At 38.5% G+C, this 21229-nt stretch overlaps 2 protein-coding genes across 2 annotated transcripts in view; both read left to right on the forward strand.

Annotated features, from left to right (window-relative positions):
• LOC146516488 (complement C3-like) overlaps positions 1–15768 on the forward strand; it is a 68154-nt gene extending 52386 nt beyond the window's left edge. The window contains exon 35 of the mRNA XM_085163684.1: positions 15707–15768. Within this exon, the coding sequence (XP_085019810.1) occupies positions 15707–15753 (47 nt within the window). The 3' untranslated portion in view covers positions 15754–15768. The remainder of the gene's footprint in view (positions 1–15706) is intronic.
• Positions 1–21229, forward strand: part of LOC146516491 (complement C3-like) — a 33937-nt gene that overhangs the window by 6648 nt on the left and 6060 nt on the right. The window contains exons 8-37 of the mRNA XM_085163682.1: positions 89–191; positions 543–663; positions 1063–1178; positions 4431–4577; positions 4884–4977; positions 5099–5187; positions 5306–5494; positions 5607–5759; positions 6873–7002; positions 7780–7848; positions 8921–9118; positions 9263–9380; positions 9478–9566; positions 9979–10118; positions 10494–10703; positions 11317–11380; positions 11524–11613; positions 12044–12250; positions 12367–12442; positions 12542–12701; positions 12790–12885; positions 13135–13285; positions 14073–14158; positions 15092–15169; positions 15289–15444; positions 18040–18102; positions 20516–20597; positions 20694–20742; positions 20840–20927; positions 21022–21111. Of these exons, the coding sequence (XP_085019808.1) occupies positions 89–191; positions 543–663; positions 1063–1178; positions 4431–4577; positions 4884–4977; positions 5099–5187; positions 5306–5494; positions 5607–5759; positions 6873–7002; positions 7780–7848; positions 8921–9118; positions 9263–9380; positions 9478–9566; positions 9979–10118; positions 10494–10703; positions 11317–11380; positions 11524–11613; positions 12044–12250; positions 12367–12442; positions 12542–12701; positions 12790–12885; positions 13135–13285; positions 14073–14158; positions 15092–15169; positions 15289–15444; positions 18040–18102; positions 20516–20597; positions 20694–20742; positions 20840–20927; positions 21022–21111 (3502 nt within the window). The remainder of the gene's footprint in view (positions 1–88; positions 192–542; positions 664–1062; positions 1179–4430; positions 4578–4883; positions 4978–5098; positions 5188–5305; positions 5495–5606; positions 5760–6872; positions 7003–7779; positions 7849–8920; positions 9119–9262; positions 9381–9477; positions 9567–9978; positions 10119–10493; positions 10704–11316; positions 11381–11523; positions 11614–12043; positions 12251–12366; positions 12443–12541; positions 12702–12789; positions 12886–13134; positions 13286–14072; positions 14159–15091; positions 15170–15288; positions 15445–18039; positions 18103–20515; positions 20598–20693; positions 20743–20839; positions 20928–21021; positions 21112–21229) is intronic.

Below are 21229 nucleotides of genomic sequence, written 5' to 3' on the forward strand. Positions count from 1 at the left end.
GACACAGTTTAATTTATAAAATCATGGAAATAACATGTTTGAGTTGTTGTTTCTTGATTGCAAGTTAATGGTTTATTTGTGATTTTAGATATCTATTTGGTAAAAAGGTGGTTGGCACAGCCTTTGTGGTGTTTGGAGTTATAGTTGGTAATACAAAAAACGGCATTCCAAGTTCTCTTCAAAGAGTGGAGGTGAGTAAACATTCATTCTTTTAATAATAAATAATAACAATAATGAATAACTGCCTATTTGACAAGTCTCTGTGTGTTTTATTTTTATCTTTTGTGATTTCAATCATTGCCCAGTTTCCTAAAATAAGACAAAGACTTGCACTAGAAATTGCATGAGAAATATTTAGTGCCCCCCCCCCCAAAAAAAAAAAACCCAACAATTTTGACACATTGTATTATTGTCCAGTTGTTATTTGACCCTAACTTTGAAATCTTTAAAAATAATTCCATAAAAGCCTTTTCTCTTTGTGAAATGAGAATAAAAAAAAAGGTTCCTACTGAATGACCCATTTTTGTGTTATGCCATGGCAGATCAATGAAGGAGAAGGAACCGTTACACTGAAAAAGGAACACATTGCACAGACTTTTCCAAACATCAATGATTTGGAAGGAAACTTTATATTTGCTGCTGTCAGTGTGTTGACAGAGAGTGGTAAGAAAAAGACACTATTTAACTTATAAGTCGGGGGCCTAAAATATGAATTAGTTTGTTTGTTTGCACATCATTTGAACTTTGTGTTCCCCAAGACTCAAATACTAGTATAGATAAATTAGCCTAATTAGCCTATTATTAGTCTAATTTATGTTCTGTTTTTTGGTTTGTTTGGGGGTTTTTTTGGGGTGGGGGGGAGGAGGAGGGGAGGAATACAAACAATAGAATATTGTTTGTATTGAATATCCATGAACCATGTATTGCAACTGGCTCTTTAACCAGACTTACGTAGGGCCAAATGGGCCAAAGTGAGTTAAAGTCCTTTGTGGCAGAAGGGTTAGAAGGATGGTAAATTTGAACTCATATTTAAAATCTATGATTGTGTACGTTCCCAAACAGGTAGTGAGATGGTGGAAGCAGAGCTGAGAGGCATCCAAATTGTCAAATCACCCTACACCATCAACTTCAAGAAAACACCCAAATATTTCAAACCAGGAATGCCGTTTGACGTAACAGTAAGCTGCTAATTTATAATTACTCTTTAAGTCATTGATTTTGAAAAACAACAAATGTCAATATCTTTGAATATATTACTGCTCAATAAAATTGAACATAGCTCAATGACTTGAATTTGATGGCAGCAATATGTCTGTCATGGTCCTGAGTTATGTTGACCAAGCGTTCTTAGTTTTCTTCTGTTTTTGTATTTTGTTAGTTCAATATATATTCTTAGGTTCCTAGGTTGTTCAGTTTAGTTTATTGGATTCCCCTTTGTGTCTCTGCCCTCTGTGTCTCCCTATGTGTCTGTGTTTATATTGTGGTGTGAGTTCTTGTGCCATGTTTCCCTTCATGTTTTATTCGGTTATGTTTTCCATGTTTCCCCAGCGCGTCATGTCTGTCCTTGTCTGCCTCTCCTTCACTCCCACATCATGTTTCCTGTTTTATTGTGAAGGTCAGTGATAGGTTTGTAGCTTAAACCTATTCGCTGGAACGTTGAAGACAATATAATTATACAGCAAAGCAAGACACGAAGTAGGCAAAGTTCTTCATGTTACTCATGCATGAGGGAGACCTGCCTGGAGCCAAGTGTTGTTCCACCACTTGACCTCCGTCAGACTCTCAGCCAGGTTCCCCATAGCACTCCTTTTATTGTGGTTACATGAATATGCATAGGGTCATTAACATATAACATCTTCCATAGGTATACATGTGAACAAAGAATACTGTGTGTGTGTGTGTGTGTGTGTGTGTGTGTGTGTGTGTGTGTGTGTGTGTGGGGTGGGGTCAGAGTATGACCCCATAAATGACTTCCCTAAACCTACTGGTCTGGAAAGTCCAGCAGTCCATCTAAACAAAAGCACTTAGCCTAAAACAGATATAGCCACGTTTATTCTACCATACAACAATAAAACAAGGTACGACCTCTTCCCATGCTCCCAGGATGTAGGTGTGGATTCCAGAACACTCTGGAATGCACACCAAGCCTTTGCAGCCTGCTAAAGATCACACATCCTATCACTACACAATTAATTATACACCTCTAAGCATATATAAGTAGATATTTCTAAGCATAAATGACAATCAACAATACAAAACCTAACAGTCTGCATCTACCTCAGTCTTGTGTCACATCCTCCCTCATGCTGTGTGTTCCCTTGTGTCCCTCTCTGTGAAGATTAGTTTAGATTTTCCCAATCTAGTTTAGTTTTGTATCATTTCCTTGAGTCAGCAAATAAAGCTGCATTTTGAGTTCATTCCGTGTGTTGTGAGTCCTGCATTTTGGGTCCAATCTCCTGCCTGCCACACAGCGATTCTTGATAATGTCTCAAAAAACTTAGGACGGGGACAACAAAAGGCTGGAAAAGTAAGTGGTATTAAAAAGAAACATTTCCTCAAAAGATGGGCAGAGGTTCAAAATTGTGGGACTGTGTCAAAATCATTTTTCAATGTAAAATTCCTCAAATGCAAGTTAAAGCTCTATCATGTAAAGAAGAAGACATTTGGAAATGATCCAGAAACAACCTTGTCTTCTCCAGGCCGAAGCTCAGTTAAACTGGATTGATGCAAAGTGGAAAACATTTCTGTTTCAAGTTTTTAATTAATCTAAATTAATCTAATCTAATCTAATTTTAAGCTCTCCAGACTAAAGAGAAGAGTGACCATTTGCCTTATTATTCGTTCAGAAGCATCTGCATTTCTGATGGTATGTGGGTGCATTACTGCTTTTGGAATTTGCAGTTAGCACAACTGGAAAGGCATCATCAGTGTGGGAAGGTCTAGAAAGGTTTTAGAGCAATATGTTCCCCTCCAGGTGATGTCTTTTTCAGTGAAGGCCTTCGATATTTAAGCAAACCAATAGTAAACTATATATTACAACTACTACAACATTATGGCTTTGAGGTAGAAAGTCCAAGTGCTCAGGTGCCTATCTGCAGTCTAGACCTTGCACCAACTGAAAACTAAATCCTAACATAAACCAGGTGTTAGGAAATGGAATACACTCCTCCCCCTTCTCTAACTCTGCAGGCCTGACCAGAGGACAAGAGATAGTTGCCACAGTAATGGGAGTGTTGCCTGCAAAAGGGTCATCTCCTTATAGGGAGATGTCCGGGAGATGAAATGTGAGGTGACCATGGGGTCTAAAGGCTTTCCTCCAACTTCTTGACCAATCACATTAACATTCTGTTTTTACCACATGCAATAAAAGTGTATACTACCTAGGAGTGGCCTGTCTCTGAGCAAGAGAGAACGAAGTCCGTGGTGCCATATTAATTTGAAATTCTAATAACTCTAATAATAAATTGCAAAAAAACAAAACAATCCCCAATTTCACTGTATATTAAGTACTGCGATTTAAGCTATGAGCATGCTTGTTGCCAAATGCAGTGATCTCATTAGTCAGATCTATTTAATTGGATACGAAAAATTAGGGTTGGTTCCAATAAATAAATGCCACAAATACGTACAGTGAAAATATGCAATCTGTGCACACTGTGAAAAAAAGCTGACATCAAGTGATGATGAGCTGGTCCTGATTTAAAAAAGAAACTGAGACTGTTCTGTGACACGACAACAATCAAATGTGTAATGAAGGCTTTGAGTTTGTCACCACTAGCTGTGATTAGGCAGATGTGCTTATAACTGTCTGAAACATCGGAAACATCGAACTCAAAAAATAAACAATAGTTGCTATTTCTAAATACCTTATCTCATCTAGGATTAGTTTCTGCTGTCCTCACACCTGTTTTGTCTCACCCTGTTTTCTGGTGGGTATTTATTGTATCAGTCCCTCGTTGTCCTGCGTTACATTTTCCCTTATGGCTGTGTCCCTCCTTGTTGTGTGTTTTCCTAGAAGAGTTGGATTAGTTTGTATTTTTTTACACCAAATTGACATTGTTTTTGAATTTACTCCCTGTCTTGATAGTCATAGAAATTGGTTCCTTCTTCAGCCATAACTGTCCTTGACAGTTTTTATTTACAATTTACAAAATATGGTGGGGTTTTTTTTGCAATAGGGCTTCAATGAGTTTAAAGTGTTAATTTCAATGTTTCATGAGCAAAACAACATTATAAAATTAAATATACACATGATGTGTATGTGATGTATAATATTTTACTGAACGTGTTTAGTTGAGATGAAAATATTTTTTTTCTGTTATTGTTGTTTTTTTATTTTTTTATGCTTTTGTTATATTGTTTTCAGAAACTAATGTGCTTAATATCAAATAAACTATGCTGCTCTTTGTTTTTCTTCGTTGTAATGGCAGATTGAAGTTTTGAACCCTGATAACACTCCAGCAAAAAATATTCCTGTTGTGGTGAATCCTGGTGAAATGAAACAGGACACTGCAGACAATGGCATGGCAAAGCTAAGCATCAATACAGTGGCAAACAGTAAAAACATCATTATTACTGTATGTTTAATTGTCAATTTGATGTTTTGCAATGTTGTTGATTGCCAAGTTATTGCCAACTATGCACTCATCAGTCTGTTTATTTCACTGTATGTCAGAAAGAACACAGCTTTAAAAATGTTATATAACTTTTCTTACGTGGTTGGAAATAGCCAGTAGTTTGTATGTCAGCTCAACTGTAGGTTAGCTAAAAATAGGCTAAATACTTTTAATCTAGTACAAAATTAGTGTCATTGTATTGTTTGTTTATCATTGTATTATTTTTATATTAGTTGTGTATAATCTATTGTATGCCTTTAATTACAGGCAAGGACTGCTGTTGAGAACATTTCACCAGAGAGGCAAAGATCTGCTAACATGACAGTTACCCCTCACACAAGCACAAATTACATTCATATTGGTGAGGAATTTCGTAAAATGACATCAGAAGATAGTCAGCAGAAATTGTGCTGATAATCCTCTCTATAGCTCTGAGAGCCAACAAAGTGTCTAGTACTGATTGTAAAAAGTTGTTGTTGCAGGACTGGAAACAGCTGAGGTGAAATTAGGACAAAACCTCAAATTCAGCCTAAACCTTAACAGGAAGGAAGAATATGATATCACATATCTGGTAAGAGACCTTTTACACCTGTCTGTATGTGTTTGAAAATATGAAAGACTGGGTTGTAATTACTTACAGCAGCTTATGTAACAGGCTGGATAAGTAAATTGTATAAATTTGTCTTCAGATCCTGAGCAGAGGTCAGCTGGTAAAACATTCCAGATTCCGGGCACAAGGTCAAATTCAGAGTTCTCACATTGTTCCCATTACCAAAGAGATGTTGCCATCATTCCGCATCATAGCGTACTACCATGTAAATACTGAAGTGGTATCAGACTCCGTTCAGGTGGATATACAGCACTCCTGCGTAGGAGATGTGAGACACAACACTGACACACAGTTAAGCTATTCATTGTATTATAACAATAACTAAGTTAAAAAAGACACCCAGGCAAAACATCTACTCTTCCTATTTCCTTTTCCTTTAGCTGAAGCTGGAAGAAAAGGAACGTAATAACTATGAGCCTCGCGGGAAGTTTGATCTGAAGGTCACAGGAGATCCAGGAGCCACAGTGGGATTAGTGGCAGTTGACAAAGGCGTCTACGTCATAAACAACAAACACCGCCTCACCCAGAAAAAGGCAATGTCTTTTAACAACTCCAAAAAGCTGACTGTTCATCTGGACATTGCGTTTATCCAAGTGACTTTTCCAGTCTTAGCTGACTCCAGGTTTCCCCAACCTTATAAAGAGCATATTTGCATAATGACTGAAACTAGCACCACTGGCGAACAATGGGTTTTGAGGTCAATTTCTTGATTATTAATAAGCAAATTCTCACGGCCATTGGTCAAAAACCACTGATAAAAAGCCACTGATCAATGGCCGTTCAAGTGCCATTCACAGAGAGTTGGGGAATGGCTGCAATCACAGCATTGTAAGATGGTGAAAGATGTACCCTTCTTCAATTCAGAGATGGTCTTTTCATGTAAATAGCCACCTTGAGTCCCTGCTTAATCCAGCATTCCTCCCCGTCCAGGATGTGTACATCTTAATCACTGAAAGAATGGCCACTTTACTGTAGATGTAAATAGAGTGCGTAGCCGAGTAAGTTCTTCTGTGTTCACACCTACGGGCCCGTGGCCAGTCTTTCAGTGATGAGGATGTACACATCCTGGACAGGGAGGAACACTGGTTTGAACAGGAAATCAAGGAGGCCATAGTACGTGAAAAAGAGAAGGCCATCTCTGAATCGAGTAGAGGGCCTAGGGGTTAATCTTTGTTGTGATTGCAGCCATTCCCCAACTCTCTGTGAATGGTACTCATGGTCATTGATCAATGGTCTTTGATCAGTGGTTGTTGATAATGGTCGCAACAATTTGCATATTAGTAATCACAAAACTGACCTCACAATTCATTGCTCGCCAGTGGTGCTAGTTTCAGTCATTATGCAAATGTACTCTGTATAAGGTTGGGGAAAGCTGCAGTCAGCTGATACTGGAAAAGTCATTTGGATGAGTGACAAAACATTTCTCCTACTGAAAATGCGAGGTCGAGATAAACAGAATCAACTTTCTAGTTTTTTATAAAATGTTTTATTGGTTCAAAGTTTAGAGACATGCATTTTTTTATGTTGCCGATGTTGTCTATGGAAATGGTAGTTTCATAAAATAAATTCCTAACCCTAACTTATTACGTCTACTTTTACTATCTAAGACTCGCATGGTTCATTTGATTTGCTTCCACTCTGCGCAGATTTGGGAAATAATAGCGACGTATGACACAGGCTGCACACCGGGTGGAGGAAAGGACAGCATGAATGTTTTCTATGATGCTGGACTGTTGTTTGTGGCCAGCACTACTTCAGGAACACCACATAGAACAGGTTACCCTACTTTACTCATCACACTGACTTTGTCAAAGTAATGTAACAGTGACTAACTGAGAGCCACACAAACTGATTTCATTTTCTCCTATAAATGGTAAATGTCCTTGTATAAAACAAGGAAACCAATAACAGTCCTTTTTAGGTTGCTGCTGGCCATGCTAGTCCACTACCTCTTTATTTTCTCTTGCTTGTAGCTCATACTAAAAAAATGACTATATAGAAACAGTAGAATGAAGGGACATAACATAGTTAGCTTCTGTTGGTGCTCCCTGCCTTGTAAAAATTTGTTCATTTACTACTGTAGAAATATACCTTCTTCTCGAAACATTAATCTCCCAAAAAGTAAAGGCTTACTTTCAAAATCAACTTAGAAAGAATAATTTGATTGCCTTAAAGCGTTAACTATAACCTTTAAGTTCCTACTTCTGTGTTTTAGTGGCTTCTAACATAAACTATTAGGAGAAAATAAAGAATATGATATAATCTCTTATTTTTGGAATTCGGGTGTTTTCAGTCTCTAGCCATGCAGTCTGCCTTATCAAACATTTATGAAAGAACGGGTGCATTAAAAGAGCTCACTGAATTTGCCACTGCTGTAACAAGTCAGTTTGTTAAATTTCTTCCCTAATAGATATCCCATAATCAGTTGCAAGTAGTGTTATATGAAAGTGAAATTAAGCCATTTCGAGCAACTATGTTTTGAATGTGTTTTAAACTGTAACTGATGTCTTAGGATTGCAAAAGGGAGTGCTTTTTTCTGTTTTCAAAACTCAGATTTGAAGTGTCCTGCCACCAGCAGAAGGAAACGATCTACCACTTTGATTAACCTCAGAACCAGCTTGAGTGAGTATCCTAAACTACCAAAGATAGACATTGCTATTTCTATTCTGTCTTTGACAGAATGAACTGTCTATCCCACTTACTTTACTAGTTTCTTTAAGCTTGCTGCTTTGCTGAAACCACTTCCTAGAAGCATGTTGTTGTGATGAGAACCTTTGTGCTGATTGACCCCATGCAGGAAAGTGTCATGGTGGTTTATATTTGAATGCAAAGTTCACAGACAGTTGGCAGGTAAAAAGAAAGTGCACAGTTATTAGAAGAAAAACAAGGGGAAAAAACAGTTACACAGTTTCAGAAAACAGAGGTCAATGTGTTTTGTTCCTGTGACGATTACTACTTTGGCCCCTTAGAAATGTATAAAAAACTATTTGCGAGGAACCTAGGAGTGATTTTTGACAGTAATCTAATGTTTGATAAACAGATAGTAGTTCCTACTCAAATCTTCTTATTTTCTTAACTTTTGTCATGTCTTCCTATGTTTTTATCTCTTTTGCTTATCTTAAATGTATAGCACCTTGGTCAACAGTTGTTGTTTTTTAAATGTGCTATATAAATAAATTTGACTTGACTAGACTTCATGCATTTGTGGCATCATCTATCTGTGAGAGCTATTGTTTCTTGACTTTGCTCTGGTTCACTCCTGCATATCTACATCAAGCATTTGTCTTGTGAAAAAAAATTCTTTAAACAAGTTTATACTGGTTTAACTAGTAAGAGTCTCATGATAACTGTGACCAGTGATTATAACAAAAATGAAATATCAGACAGAAAATAAATAATCAGACAATATTCACCCATTTGCACACACTCTACATAAACTTAGCACTGACTGTACACTCCACCACACTTTTCCATCAAGCAAAGCACATTCAAGCTTTTCACCATTACTCAAAGTCTCCTTTTGTGAACTGAGAAATAAAACCACAAACCACTGTCACAGTCACTTTATTTGTTAAATTGTCATGTTAAAATATTTACAGACAAAAATGTCACTGTCCCGTTGTACATGATCATTCTTAATAAACTTTAAACTCTGTAATCTAAAGGTTTTTCTCTGTGGTTTCCTTTTTTTCAGTATCTAAATATCAGGACAAAGAACAAATTGAGTGCTGTTTAGATGGCATGCAGGATGTTCCTGTTCCATACACTTGTGAGAGGCGACGCGACTATATTGTGGGTGGTTCAGGCTGTGCAGAAGCTTTCCTTCACTGCTGCAAGGAGATGGAAAAAGTGCATGTTGACAGGAAAGAGGAAGCCCTCAAACTGGCTCGCAGTAAGAGATGGGGACTGGGGATGGGAAAACTCTTTTTGGGTAGACCACATATATTAGTTTATATATTTAGTTGTATGCTAGTTTTTAAAAACTCATTCTCATCATATAAAAAGTGTAACAGTACTTTTTGATCACATCTTTTAGGTGAGTGGGGTGATGAATACATAGACAGCTATGACATCTCAGTTCGGACGAGCTTCCCCGAAAGCTGGCTTTGGATTAACTTCACACTACCAAATTGCACTCAAAACAGCAGAAACTGGTAAGTACAGCCAATAAAAAAGCAATGCACAAAAACTCATTCCACTTCTCTAAGGAATTTTTTTGCCACTGAAACTGATGGGACTTTTCTATTTCAGCCGTACAACATTTGAGAAAAATAATATACCTTTACCTGACTCAATTACAGCCTGGCACTTTACTGGCATTAGTATGTCAAGGACTCATGGTGAGAATTGTTTCTGTGCACAAATTTTATTTTTTATATGTACATTTCCTGTCTCGAAATTGTTACACCAACCTTAGCTTTTAAAAAATATATATATCGATCTATCAGTTCAACAGAAAGCTGAAACTATATGTGAACATTTTTATACAATATGTACATTTGGCCAAAGAAAGATGAACAAATTTGGTTTGGTGTCAAGTGTATCACGCACAGCTCACAACTCACAACATAAAACTGATAAGTCGAAGTATTCAGTTGGCTGAAGTTGTTACAGTTGTTGGCTAAAGTGAAGAAGTACAACTCATGTTGTTTTTTTTTAGATTTAACATAAATTATATTATATATTTCCACTCACAAATGTCTCACTCTTTCTTTTGCTTGTGTTTTATGTTTATTTGTCTCTCATTTTAAGGTATCTGTGTGAATGATGATTTAGAGATCTTAGTAAAGAAGAAATTCTTCATTGATCTCAGACTGCCATACTCTGCAGTCCGTGGAGAGCAGCTGGAAATTAAAGCAATCCTCCACAACTATGAAAACCACCCTGTCAGAGTGAGTCTGTGCTAATAAACCCCAATGTGTAGAATTAGTTAGAACTGCTGGAAATACCATGCCAAGATGCCAAGAGGAGGACTGATGAAACTGATGTTTAAAAAATATGATTTAGTGTCAAGGGTAGCTGGTAGGTTTCTGCAAAATCTCTCCTAATGGAATGAAGATTATTAAAACAAGTCAACCAGCATCTTTTAATCTCTACACTTAAAATTTGAATGATGGTGGTGGGCCAACTATATGTTATCATATGGGACTTTCACAGTCATGGAATTATTCAGTGATCCCATATTCAATTCAGTATCTGCATTGTTGCAATGGTTTTTCGTCGTGGCTTTTAAAAAACATCTACTGGCCATCTTTACCCATTTCAAGGTGCGTGTGGATCTGAAAGAAGAAACCAACTTGTGCAGTGCAGCTCATAAGCGCGGCAAGTATCGTCAGGAGGTCACCGTCGGGAAGGAAACAACACGGGCTGTAACATTTACCATTATCCCCATGAAGGAAGGACTTTTTCCTATTGAGATTAAAGCAGCTGTTAGAGATGGTGGCAGTGATGGTATCAGGAAGATGCTGCGGGTAGTGGTAAGAAAGATATTTTGCAGCACTCGATATATCATACGAGAATGGTTTGAACCTCTCATTTCTGTCTCAGACCACTAATTGTCTCCAATACACCTTCTGTTGACACTCAAGGGCAGTTACAACAAATTAAATTAGTATGAGTAACCAAGAAAATATTTAAAAACATTTCAACATGCATTGATGCATGCTCAAACATCCAGGTAAGGAAATCCCCCCCAAATTGATTCTTTTTATCTGGACGTAACGTTTTCAGAGGGAGAAAGTTTTTGCCACTCATTCAAGTGACTTCTTCAGTCTCAGCTGACGGCAGGTTTGCCCAACCTTTCATTGTTCAATGGTAATTTACATATTCATGATCATGAAACTGACCTCAAAGTCCATTGTTCAGTGGTACTAGTTTCAGCCATTACGTACTGTTTATAAGGTTGGGGAAACCTGCAATCAGCTGAGACTGAAGAAATTACTTGGAAGAGTGACTAAACATTTCTCCCACTGAAAACGCAAGATCAAGATGAACAGAATCAATTCTTTGTGATTTTAACAGGCAAGTATCTGTATTAGCAATTTACTCAGACAGTGTTTACTCCTTATCTTAAAACTACTGTTTTTTCAGCCTCCAGGTGTACTGACGTATGATACAAAGACTCTACTATTAGACCCTGCTAGGAAAGGAAGAGGTAACTTTACTGTTTAAATAGTTGCAATGTGCGAAATATATATAACTTATATTTAACAAAATATATTTATTTATTATTTATTTGTTTATTTTATATACAATCATTTCAGAATCCACTAACTTCTTATCTGTCTCTTCGATTAGATGGCAAACAAGTGGAAATCATCAAGAGTGCCATTCCTGAAACAGATATGGTTCCAGATACAGCTGCAAGCACACAAATCTTTCTAAGTGGTAAGACCATGAACCTTATTTTCCCAAAGCTAACACTTCTTCCATAAAGTATACACAAGAAAATCATATGCCAAGAGATTTTGAATAAACAGTGCTAGCTACCCGACAATGACCATTACATCTATGCCACAGCATGCACTTATCTGAGTTTGCACTGAAAATATTGAAACAGTTAAAGATTAGTTTATTAAAAAACACATGCAAGTCCATTGCAAACTAATATTACTCATAATTCAAAAAGTTGTTGTGACTGTAAAAAAAACAACAACAACAACCTGAAAGCAGATTTGGAATCATCCTCAAAAACTGGTTTAGAAAAGTGTGTTGTGGTTTCTGATGATTACAAAAATATTTTTTTGTTGACCTTTGTAATCAATAGATTAGCCCCATTTCCAACTCATTAACTGTGGGTTTTCTTATGTCTGTACAGGAAGAGAGCAAATGAGCACACTATTGGAGAACGCCATTAGTGGTAAATCTATGGGGACTCTAATCAGACAGCCACGTGGCTGCGGAGAACAGAACATGGCTCGCATGACCTTGCCTGTTATTGCAACCATGTATTTGGACAACACAAATCAGTGGGAGTTTGTGGGCTTTGAAAAGCGTAACGAAGCTCTTCAGCACATAACAACAGGTAGCTTAACACACAGAGGCATGCAGACAAGCTCTCCAAAATGGTATCAAATCAGCAAATTTCAGTCAAGTGTTGACTGGTAATTAATGAAATGTTTTGCCTTTGGTTTTGTCCAGGTTATGCAACTGAACTTACTTTTCGAAAGCAAGATGGCTCTTTTGCAGTCTTCCCCGACGAAGATGGCAGCACCTGGTGAGTCAGCAAAACTCCAAAATGATTGTTAGATAATGGATGTATTGTTTTAGGGAAAAATAAATAATCCAGAGGTGCTCATGTTCTCTCTTCTGTAAGGTTGACTGCCTACGTTGCCAAGGTTTTTGCAATGGCTAATTACCTGATCGGAGTGGATAAAAATGTGATCTGTGATGCCATCAAGTTTCTCATCCTGAACACGCAGCAACCTGATGGCATGTTTAAGGAAGTTGGATATGTGTACAGTCCATCGATGCGTGTGAGTTTCCTAATTGTAATCAAATAATTTATTAAATTTGGTTGTATACAGAAATGAAATGTTTACCTTTGTATATGTGTATGTGTAGAGTGATCTGTTAGGAACAGATTCAGATGCCTCCATGACAGCCTTCTGCCTGATTGCTATGCAGGAGTCTCGAGAAATTTGCAGGTCCTCTGTTAATGTGAGTATATACCTACATGCACTGTACATCCACTAGATAAAAAGAAATACATAGTGTAGATAAAAAATTTGACTGTTCTATATAATTTACAAATAAATTGGAGAACAGCAGCCCACTGGCATTAGGATAGTTACATCAAAGACCATATACTATATCTGGATGTTATATTTGCATCTATGTCTCACTGATTTATCTTATCTTCTGCATTTATCTTACATATTTCATTTGGTGTCTGTGCTTCATGTGCAGAGTTTACAAAACAGTATTAATAAAGCAGTGGCCTACCTGGAGAAGCGTCTACCCAGCCTCATTAACCCTTATTCTGTTGCAATGACATCATATGCCCTGGCTAATGAAAACAAACTGAACAAGGAGATCCTCTTCAAGTTCATCGATTCAGGTGGTTTCACACAGTTGCCCTAAACATAAGATTAAATTAGTGTATTTATGTTTTAGTGATCCAGATATGTTTGAGGACGATTTTCATCCCAAACAAGGTATACCAATTTGATCAAAAAGTTCCAAATTCCGCAGATAAAAATCAAAAAAGTACACAGGTACTTCTGCACTGCCCTGAACATGGCTCTATTTTAACAGTATTTTAATAGATAGTGACCATATTCACAGTATAAAAACCTGTGAATGTGGGCAAAAAAATGCTAATTATGACTGAGCTCATCTGAGGTGTCAACTATGAGATGATCCCCAGTATGACTCTTGAATAAGTTTGAGATAGAGCTGATATTTACTACTAAGTTTGAGGTCTGTGTAAAAATTGCAAGTGCAAGCAATCTTTGGTTTACAAAGATTACCAATTTTTATTTTATTTATTCTTATTATATATATATATGGCATTATGTAGCGACAGAACAGTTGATTCAAACTCATATCAAAGGGAATTCGCAGCTCTCACTTGCCTATTTGTTAAATGAAAATGCCTCGTGGTCAATTCCATCTACTAGTTAAAATCAAACAACTGAAAACAGAGGCTCTTGGGAGACAGAAAATAGATACAGCAGATACAGCTCTCAAAAATGAGAGAAATGTGGAATTCTTCTACTTAGTGCCTTTGTGTGCTTAAAGATTTTGTTAACACAACAACAACTTACAATAATAATAGTAATAATAAAACGAAATATATGTATTTGTAAAACTTCTTTGTAATTGTATGTATGGATCCTCCACAGACAGAACCCACTGGCAAGTACGTGATAAATTGTATTACACACTGGAGGCCACAGCTTATGCTCTGCTCGCACTTATCAAGGCTGAGGTGAGCGAATCCCACTTACACTGAAAATACAACAGAGGTGTAATTCAACTCAAACCCCTCAAAACAAACTGGGAAAATGACATAAACAAGTAAAGTTGATAAATGCCAATACTAATTTTAGCTAACATGTAACACTTTTCAGTCTTGAATGGCTTAAATGACTTTGTGATTTATTTATTTTTTTTACGTTGTCTTGAACAATAGTTGGCTTAGTTTTTCTGAAGGTCTTTCAAAATTGTTTTTTTAAATTTAGTTTAGCTTTTTTATTCACCTAGGTTAATAATCAGCATGTCATAGGCTCATAGTAACAATGCTACATGTTTTAGCTAAAAATAAAAAAAATAAATAAATAAATAATAAAATAATAAAAAAATAAAGATAAAATTGGCTGTTACTGTTGACTACAAAAGTGGGGCCCATCTGATGCAAACTGAAATTTCTTCAATATTTGGGATTTCTTCATTGATTGAGTTTTTATTGGGGAGGTTAAATTTTCGGACTAACAATGGCACAAGATGAAAAGTCAGCAGAGAGACTAGATATAGTCCTTTTATCGGGGACAGGAATTTGTTGTTGTGAGGGAGATGATTGTTTGGGTTAGTGCAGACAACTGCACCAATTTCGCAGTTGTTCTTAATGTCCATCACTGGTCACCAGGTCTATCTATTTATGTGCTATCGATTTATTTATGTTCCCAGAAAATTTAAGCCTCTTCTATCATAGTGTGTTGATGACATCAGCCTCATGTATATGTGGTTTTAGTCCCAGTCCCTTCAGTTCTCCTTGCATTCTGCATGTACAACTGCTCTTACTTCTATTATTAAACATGGCCATGAATTCTACTGTTTGTTTATTTAATGATTCAGACAAACATTTTTTCCATTACTGCGGGATATGTCTTCTGACTTAGTTGCTTATGTTCCTTTATTAAAGGCCTATGAGGAAGCCACACCTATTGTGAGATGGCTTGGCCAGTACCAAAAGGGAAATGGAGGTTATGGGTCAACTCAGGTAAAACAAAAGTCCCTCTGACAGTTTATTATGTGTCTGTGAAGCAAAACCTTACTAATTTTTTATTTATTTTTTGTCAGTATAGAAAGACTCAGTCTAATGCGTATATTCTTCTTCAGGCTACCATAATGGTGTACCAGGCAAGTTCAGAGTACTGGATCAATGCTAAAGAACCAGAGTATAATGTGGATGTAGACATCCTGCTACCCGGCAGAAAAACGACTGACAAGTACAGCTTCAGCGAGGCAAATCGTTTTACTACGAGAACATCAAAGGTGAGCCGAGCATCTTGTTCAAACAAGTAAGTGTGGTGGTGAGTTTGGGATTTGGGAATGGGGAAGAGAAAACTTCAGCTCTCGCTTCACCAAAAGAATTATTGGAGAAAAATGAAATTGAGGTTAGATGGGACATGAAGCAAAAACTAGTCCTGAACTTGCATGAGCCAGTTAGAGGTAACAACAATTTGGCAGCGATGAAGCGTGAAGGTACAAACCCTGCATGTTGATACTGGAACCAGGGTTGAGAGCTGAAGCCCAGAAAAATCCAAAGCCCCACTGGAAGGTGGGCCCAGTAAGAACACTTGACTCATATTTCTAGCTTAGAAAACAGAGAAAGAAGGAAAATCCAGACTGCACAGATCATGACAGTACAGCCTACAAAGACAATGTTACTAATCTTAGCCAGTTTTCTGCAGTAACTTCAGTTAGTTTAATATCTGTTAGTTGGAGCTCAGCTTAGTGTCCCTATCACTCATGTTGAGCCATTTTTGCATCAGTGAAACCAAATGTATAGCTAAACTTCAGGCTTATCTTTAATTCATAATCATTTACTTATACAGTGGGGCAAAAAAGTATTTAGTCAGCCACCGATTGTGCAAGTTCCCCCACTTAAAATGATGACAGAGATCAGTAATTTGCACCAGAGGTACACTTCAACTGTGAGAGACAGAATGTGAAAAACAAATCCATGAATTCACATGGTAGGATTTGTAAAGAATTTATTCGTAAATCAGGGTGGAAAATAAGTATTTGGTCACCTCAAACAAGGAAAATCCCTGGCTCTCACAGACCTGTAACGTCTTCTGTAAGAAGCTTTTCTGTCCCCCACTCGTTACCTGTATGAATGGCACCTGTTTGACCTCATCATCTGTATAAAAGACACCTGTCCACAGCCTCAACCAGTCAGACTCCAAACTCCGCCATGGCCAAGACCAAAGAGCTTTCGAAGGACACCAGGAAAAGAATTGTAGACCTGCACCAGACTGGGAAGAGTGAATCTACAATAGGCAAGCAGTTTGGTGTGAAAAAATCAACTGTGGGAGCAATCATCAGAAAATGGAAGACATACAAGACCACTGATAATCTCCCTCGATCTGGGGCTCCACGCAAGATCTCATCCCGTGGGGTCAAAATGATCATGAGAACGGTGAGCAAAGATCCCAGAACCACACGGGGGGACCTGGTGAATGACCTGCAGAGAGCTGGGACCAAAGTAACAAAGGTCACCATCAGTAACACAGTACAACGGCAGGGAATCAAATCCCACAGTGCCAGACGTGTTCCGCTGCTGAAGCCAGTGCATGTCCAGGCCCGTCTGAAGTTTGCCAGAGAGCACATGGATGATACAGCAGAGGATTGGGAGAATGTCATGTGGTCAGATGAAACCAAAGTAGAACTTTTTGGTATAAACTCAATTCGTCGTGTTTGGAGGAAGAAGAATACTGAGTTGCATCTCAAGAACACCATACCTACTGTGAAGCATGGGGGTGGAAACATCATGCTATGGGGCTGTTTTTCTGCCAAGGGGACAGGACGACTGATCCGTGTCAAGGACAGAATGAATGGGGCCAAGTATCGTGAGATTTTGAGCCAAAACCTCCTTCCATCAGTGAGAACTTTGAAGATGAAACGAGGCTGGGTCTTCCAACATGACAATGATCCAAAACACACCGCCCGGGCAACAAAGGAGTGGCTCCGTAAGAAGCATTTGAAAGTCCTGGAGTGGCCTGGCCAGTCTCCAGACCTCAACCCCATAGAAAATCTGTGGCGGGAGTTGAAATTCCATGTTGCTCGGCGACAGCCCCAAAACATCACTGCTCTTGAGAAGATCTGCATGGAGGAATGGGCCAAAATACCAGCTACTGTGTGTGCAGACCTGGTAAAGACCTATAGTAAACGTTTGACCTCTGTTATTGCCAACAAAGGTTATGTTACAAAGTATTGAGTTGTATTTTTGTTATTGACCAAATACTTATTTTCCACCCTGATTTACGAATAAATTCTTTACAAATCCTACCATGTGAATTCATGGATTTTTTTTTTCACATTCTGTCTCTCACAGTTGAAGTGTACCTCTGGTGCAAATTACTGACCTCTGTCATCATTTTAAGTGGGGGAACTTGCACAATCGGTGGCTGACTAAATACTTTTTTGCCCCACTGTACATTTATTTATTTACTTTTGCAGACCTATCAACCTGAGTGTTTAGCTGTAAGTTTTAGATGTTATTGGTGTTTTTCCACAACCCATCTCACTCTGTATCCCACACACTGAAGTCCCTCTGCCAGTGGAAAGCCAAAGTGGTAGTGGTAGTGGGCAGTTAGCTTTTAGTGTGCAATGTTTACCAAATCAACCGGCTAGGTGGATCATTGGGAAAAAGAATTGTCATAAATAAAATACAAATAAAATACAAAAATGTATAAAATTGTGATTTTCATTGAAAAAGGAATTTAAAAAAGATTAAAAAGAAGAAAGGATAATGTGGCATAACATGATCATGTTTATTTATATATATATATATATATATATATATATATATATTAATTTTTTCTCAATATTTCTAACCATTTTTAATATTTTGAATCTCAATAGATCCCTGCTATAAACAAGGATATACAAGTGAATGCCACAGGAAATGGAGAAGCAGTTTTAAAGGTATATATGGCACTCATTCATGTAATTACATGTGCTGCGTACATTTGTAACAGCTTTGTAGACGTTTAGCTTTAGTATTACAATTTACAATTTAAAAAGGGGTCCTTGTTAAAAGAAATGTATAGGGTTTTTTTTGTTTTTTTTTATAAATGCACATCTAAAGAAAGGTAAACTAATTTTTAGTTTAAAATGAAAAATTCCAGAGTTGTTGGGTATGTAAGGTTCATTAGTAAACATTAGCTCTTGCTCTTTATCGACTCTACTTATTACCAACTACAGTTTGCTAAAAATGTATCTTTGAATGAGTAAAATGCTGAACACTTGAAATACTATAAGATAAGATAAGATAACCTTTATTAGTCCCACACGTGGGAAATTTGTTTTGTCACAGCAGGAAGTGGACAGTGCAAAAGTTATGAAGCAAAAATTTGAATACAGTAAGAATAAATACAGTACACAACTGTACAGAATAGAATAAAATGAAATAAAATACTATATACAGTAGAATAAAATAGAATAAAACATACAATAGGATAAAAATAGAATACAAATGCTGCATACAACTGAGTAAAAATACAATGATGCCAGAAAAGAGAATTGCACTTAGTGTTATTGCACATGTGTGGATGTGTGTGTTTGATCAGTTAAAGTCTTTGTTGTGGAGTCTGACAGCAGTGGGGAGGAAAGACCTGCGAAATCTCTCCGTTCCACACTGTTGGTGCCACAGCCACTGAAGCCACTGAGCTGCTCAGTGCTGTCAAAGTCTCCTGCATGGGGTGGGAGATGTTGTCCAACAGGGATGACAGCTTAGCCGCCATTCTCCTGTCACTCACCACCTCCACTGGGTCCAGAGGGCATCCTAGAACAGAGCTGGCCCTTCTGATCAGCCTGTTCAGTCTCTTTCTGTCCCCAGCAGAGATGCTGCCACCCCAGCAGACCACACCGTAAAAGATGGCTGAGGCCACCACAGAGTCACAGAAGGTCTTCAGGAGTGGGCTCTTCACTCCAAACGACCTGAGTCTCCGCAGCAGGTACAGCCTGCTCTGCCCTTTCCTGTAGAGGGCGTCGGAATTATGAGTCCAGTCCAGTTTGTTGTTCAGATGAACACCAAGGTACCTGTAGCTGTCCACAGCCTCAATGTCCATACCTTGGATGTTCAGTGGTTGCAGTGGAGGATGTTTGTGCCTGCGGAAGTCTACCACCAGCTCCTTGGTTTTACTAGTGTTGATCTGGAGGTAGTTTAGCTGGCACCAGTCCACAAAGTCTTGGGTCAGTCCTGTGTACTCCTTGTCGTCCCCATCAGTGATGAGGCCGACTACTGCAGAGTCATCAGAGAACTTCTGCAGGAAGCACTGGGTGGAGTTGTGGGAGAAGTCTGCAGTGTAGATGGTGAAGAGGAACGGAGCCAGAACCGTTCCCTGTGGGGCCCCTGTACTGCAGACGACCCTGTCCGACACACAACCCTGAGTTCTCACATACTGTGGTCAGTCGGTGAGTTAGTCCAGAATCCAGGTAGTGAGGTGATGGTCCACTCCTGAGTTCTCCAGCTTGTCCTTCAGGACCGTGGGAAGAATGGTGTTGAAGGCACTGGAGAAATCAAAGAACATGATTCTCACAGTGCTCCCAGCGGTCTCCAGGTGAGCAAGGGAACGATGTAGGAGGTGAATGACGGCATCATCCGCTCCAATGCCAGGCTGGTAGGCAAACTGAAGTGGGTCCAATGATTAGCTCACCAAGTGCCGAAGCTGAGCCAGGACCAGCTGCTCCAGGGTCTTCATCAGGTGGGATGTCAGAGCCACCGGCCTGTAGCTGTTGAGGTCCTTGGGGCGTGAAGTCTTTGGCACTGGTACAACACAGGAGGTTTTCCAGAGCTGTGGGACTCTCCCCAGCCTCAGGCTCAGGTTGAAGAGGTGCTCCATCACCCCACACAGTTGGTCTGCGCAGGACCTGACGACCCTTGAGCTGATGCCATCTGGGCCCGCTGCCTTCTTGGCTTTAATCCTCCTCAGTTCCCTCCTAACCTGGGTGGTTGAGAGAGACAGGCTGGAGCCTTGTGTTGAGTGTGTATTGGATGCTGTTGTTGGGGGTGGGGAGGAGTGAGCAGGGTGAGTAGAGGAGGTGTGAAGTGTCTGAGGTGTCAGAGGTGGAACAGCAGCAGTGGGGGTGGGTGAGTCTGCAGCTGATGTTGAAGACTGCCTCATGGATGAATCAAACCTGTTGAAGAAATGATTCAGTTCATTTGCCATCAAAAGAGATGGAGATCAGCGAAACACTTGCTCCTTAAAGTGTTAAAGGATGAAGCTTTCATTAGAAATCTATTTCTACACTCAAGTGAGCTCAGTTTAATAACTTATTCCTCAAAGCACATTACCACCTCAGTCCAATACAAGTAAGATCTTTCTCCCATTTTCAGATCATGTCGCTGTATTACGCTCGGCCTAAGGTATTAGAGAAGGACTGTGAGTTGTTCAACTTGTCTGTGCAGATTGTCCCAGGTAAATTTCAATGTCCATCTCCCTGTTGTCGTTGGTATATATGGGTGTCTGTCTGTCTTTTTTGTATTTTGCTCATCAAATGCATTGCTTTTGCAGAGAAACTAGATGAAGATGAGAAGATATACAAGCTGACAATAGAGGTTTTGTAAGTACTTCCAAATTGGACTGTTCTGAACAGCACATTCAAATAAATTTCTGTGCTTGTGTTTTTGTTTTAACCAATCTATTTTTTGCATATGCAGGTTTAAAGAGGAGCGCAATGCATCCATGTCAATTATAGATGTTGGTTTACCAACTGGATTCACATTTGACAAAAATGACTTGGATGCTGTAAGAGCTTAAAAGGACACAAGTATATGAAGCAAGAATGCACAATTACTTATTATTTGTACTAACCAGTTACTTTTAAATTCTGTGTGTGCAGTTGTCTAAAAGCCACTCCAAGATCATTTCAAGATATGAAAGTAATACGGATCTTTCAGAAAGGGGCTCACTCATCATTTACCTGAATAAGGTAAGATCGTCTGTATGGCTTCTTTCTGAAATTCACACGACTTATGTTTGTGTTTCTTTTGTGACTGATAAGTTGCCTTTTATTTATATAATCATAGACATACTTCACTACTAAATAT

This window comes from Neolamprologus multifasciatus, chromosome 6 (genome assembly GCF_963576455.1).
Source record: "Neolamprologus multifasciatus chromosome 6, fNeoMul1.2, whole genome shotgun sequence".
Taxonomy (NCBI): domain Eukaryota; kingdom Metazoa; phylum Chordata; class Actinopteri; order Cichliformes; family Cichlidae; genus Neolamprologus; species Neolamprologus multifasciatus.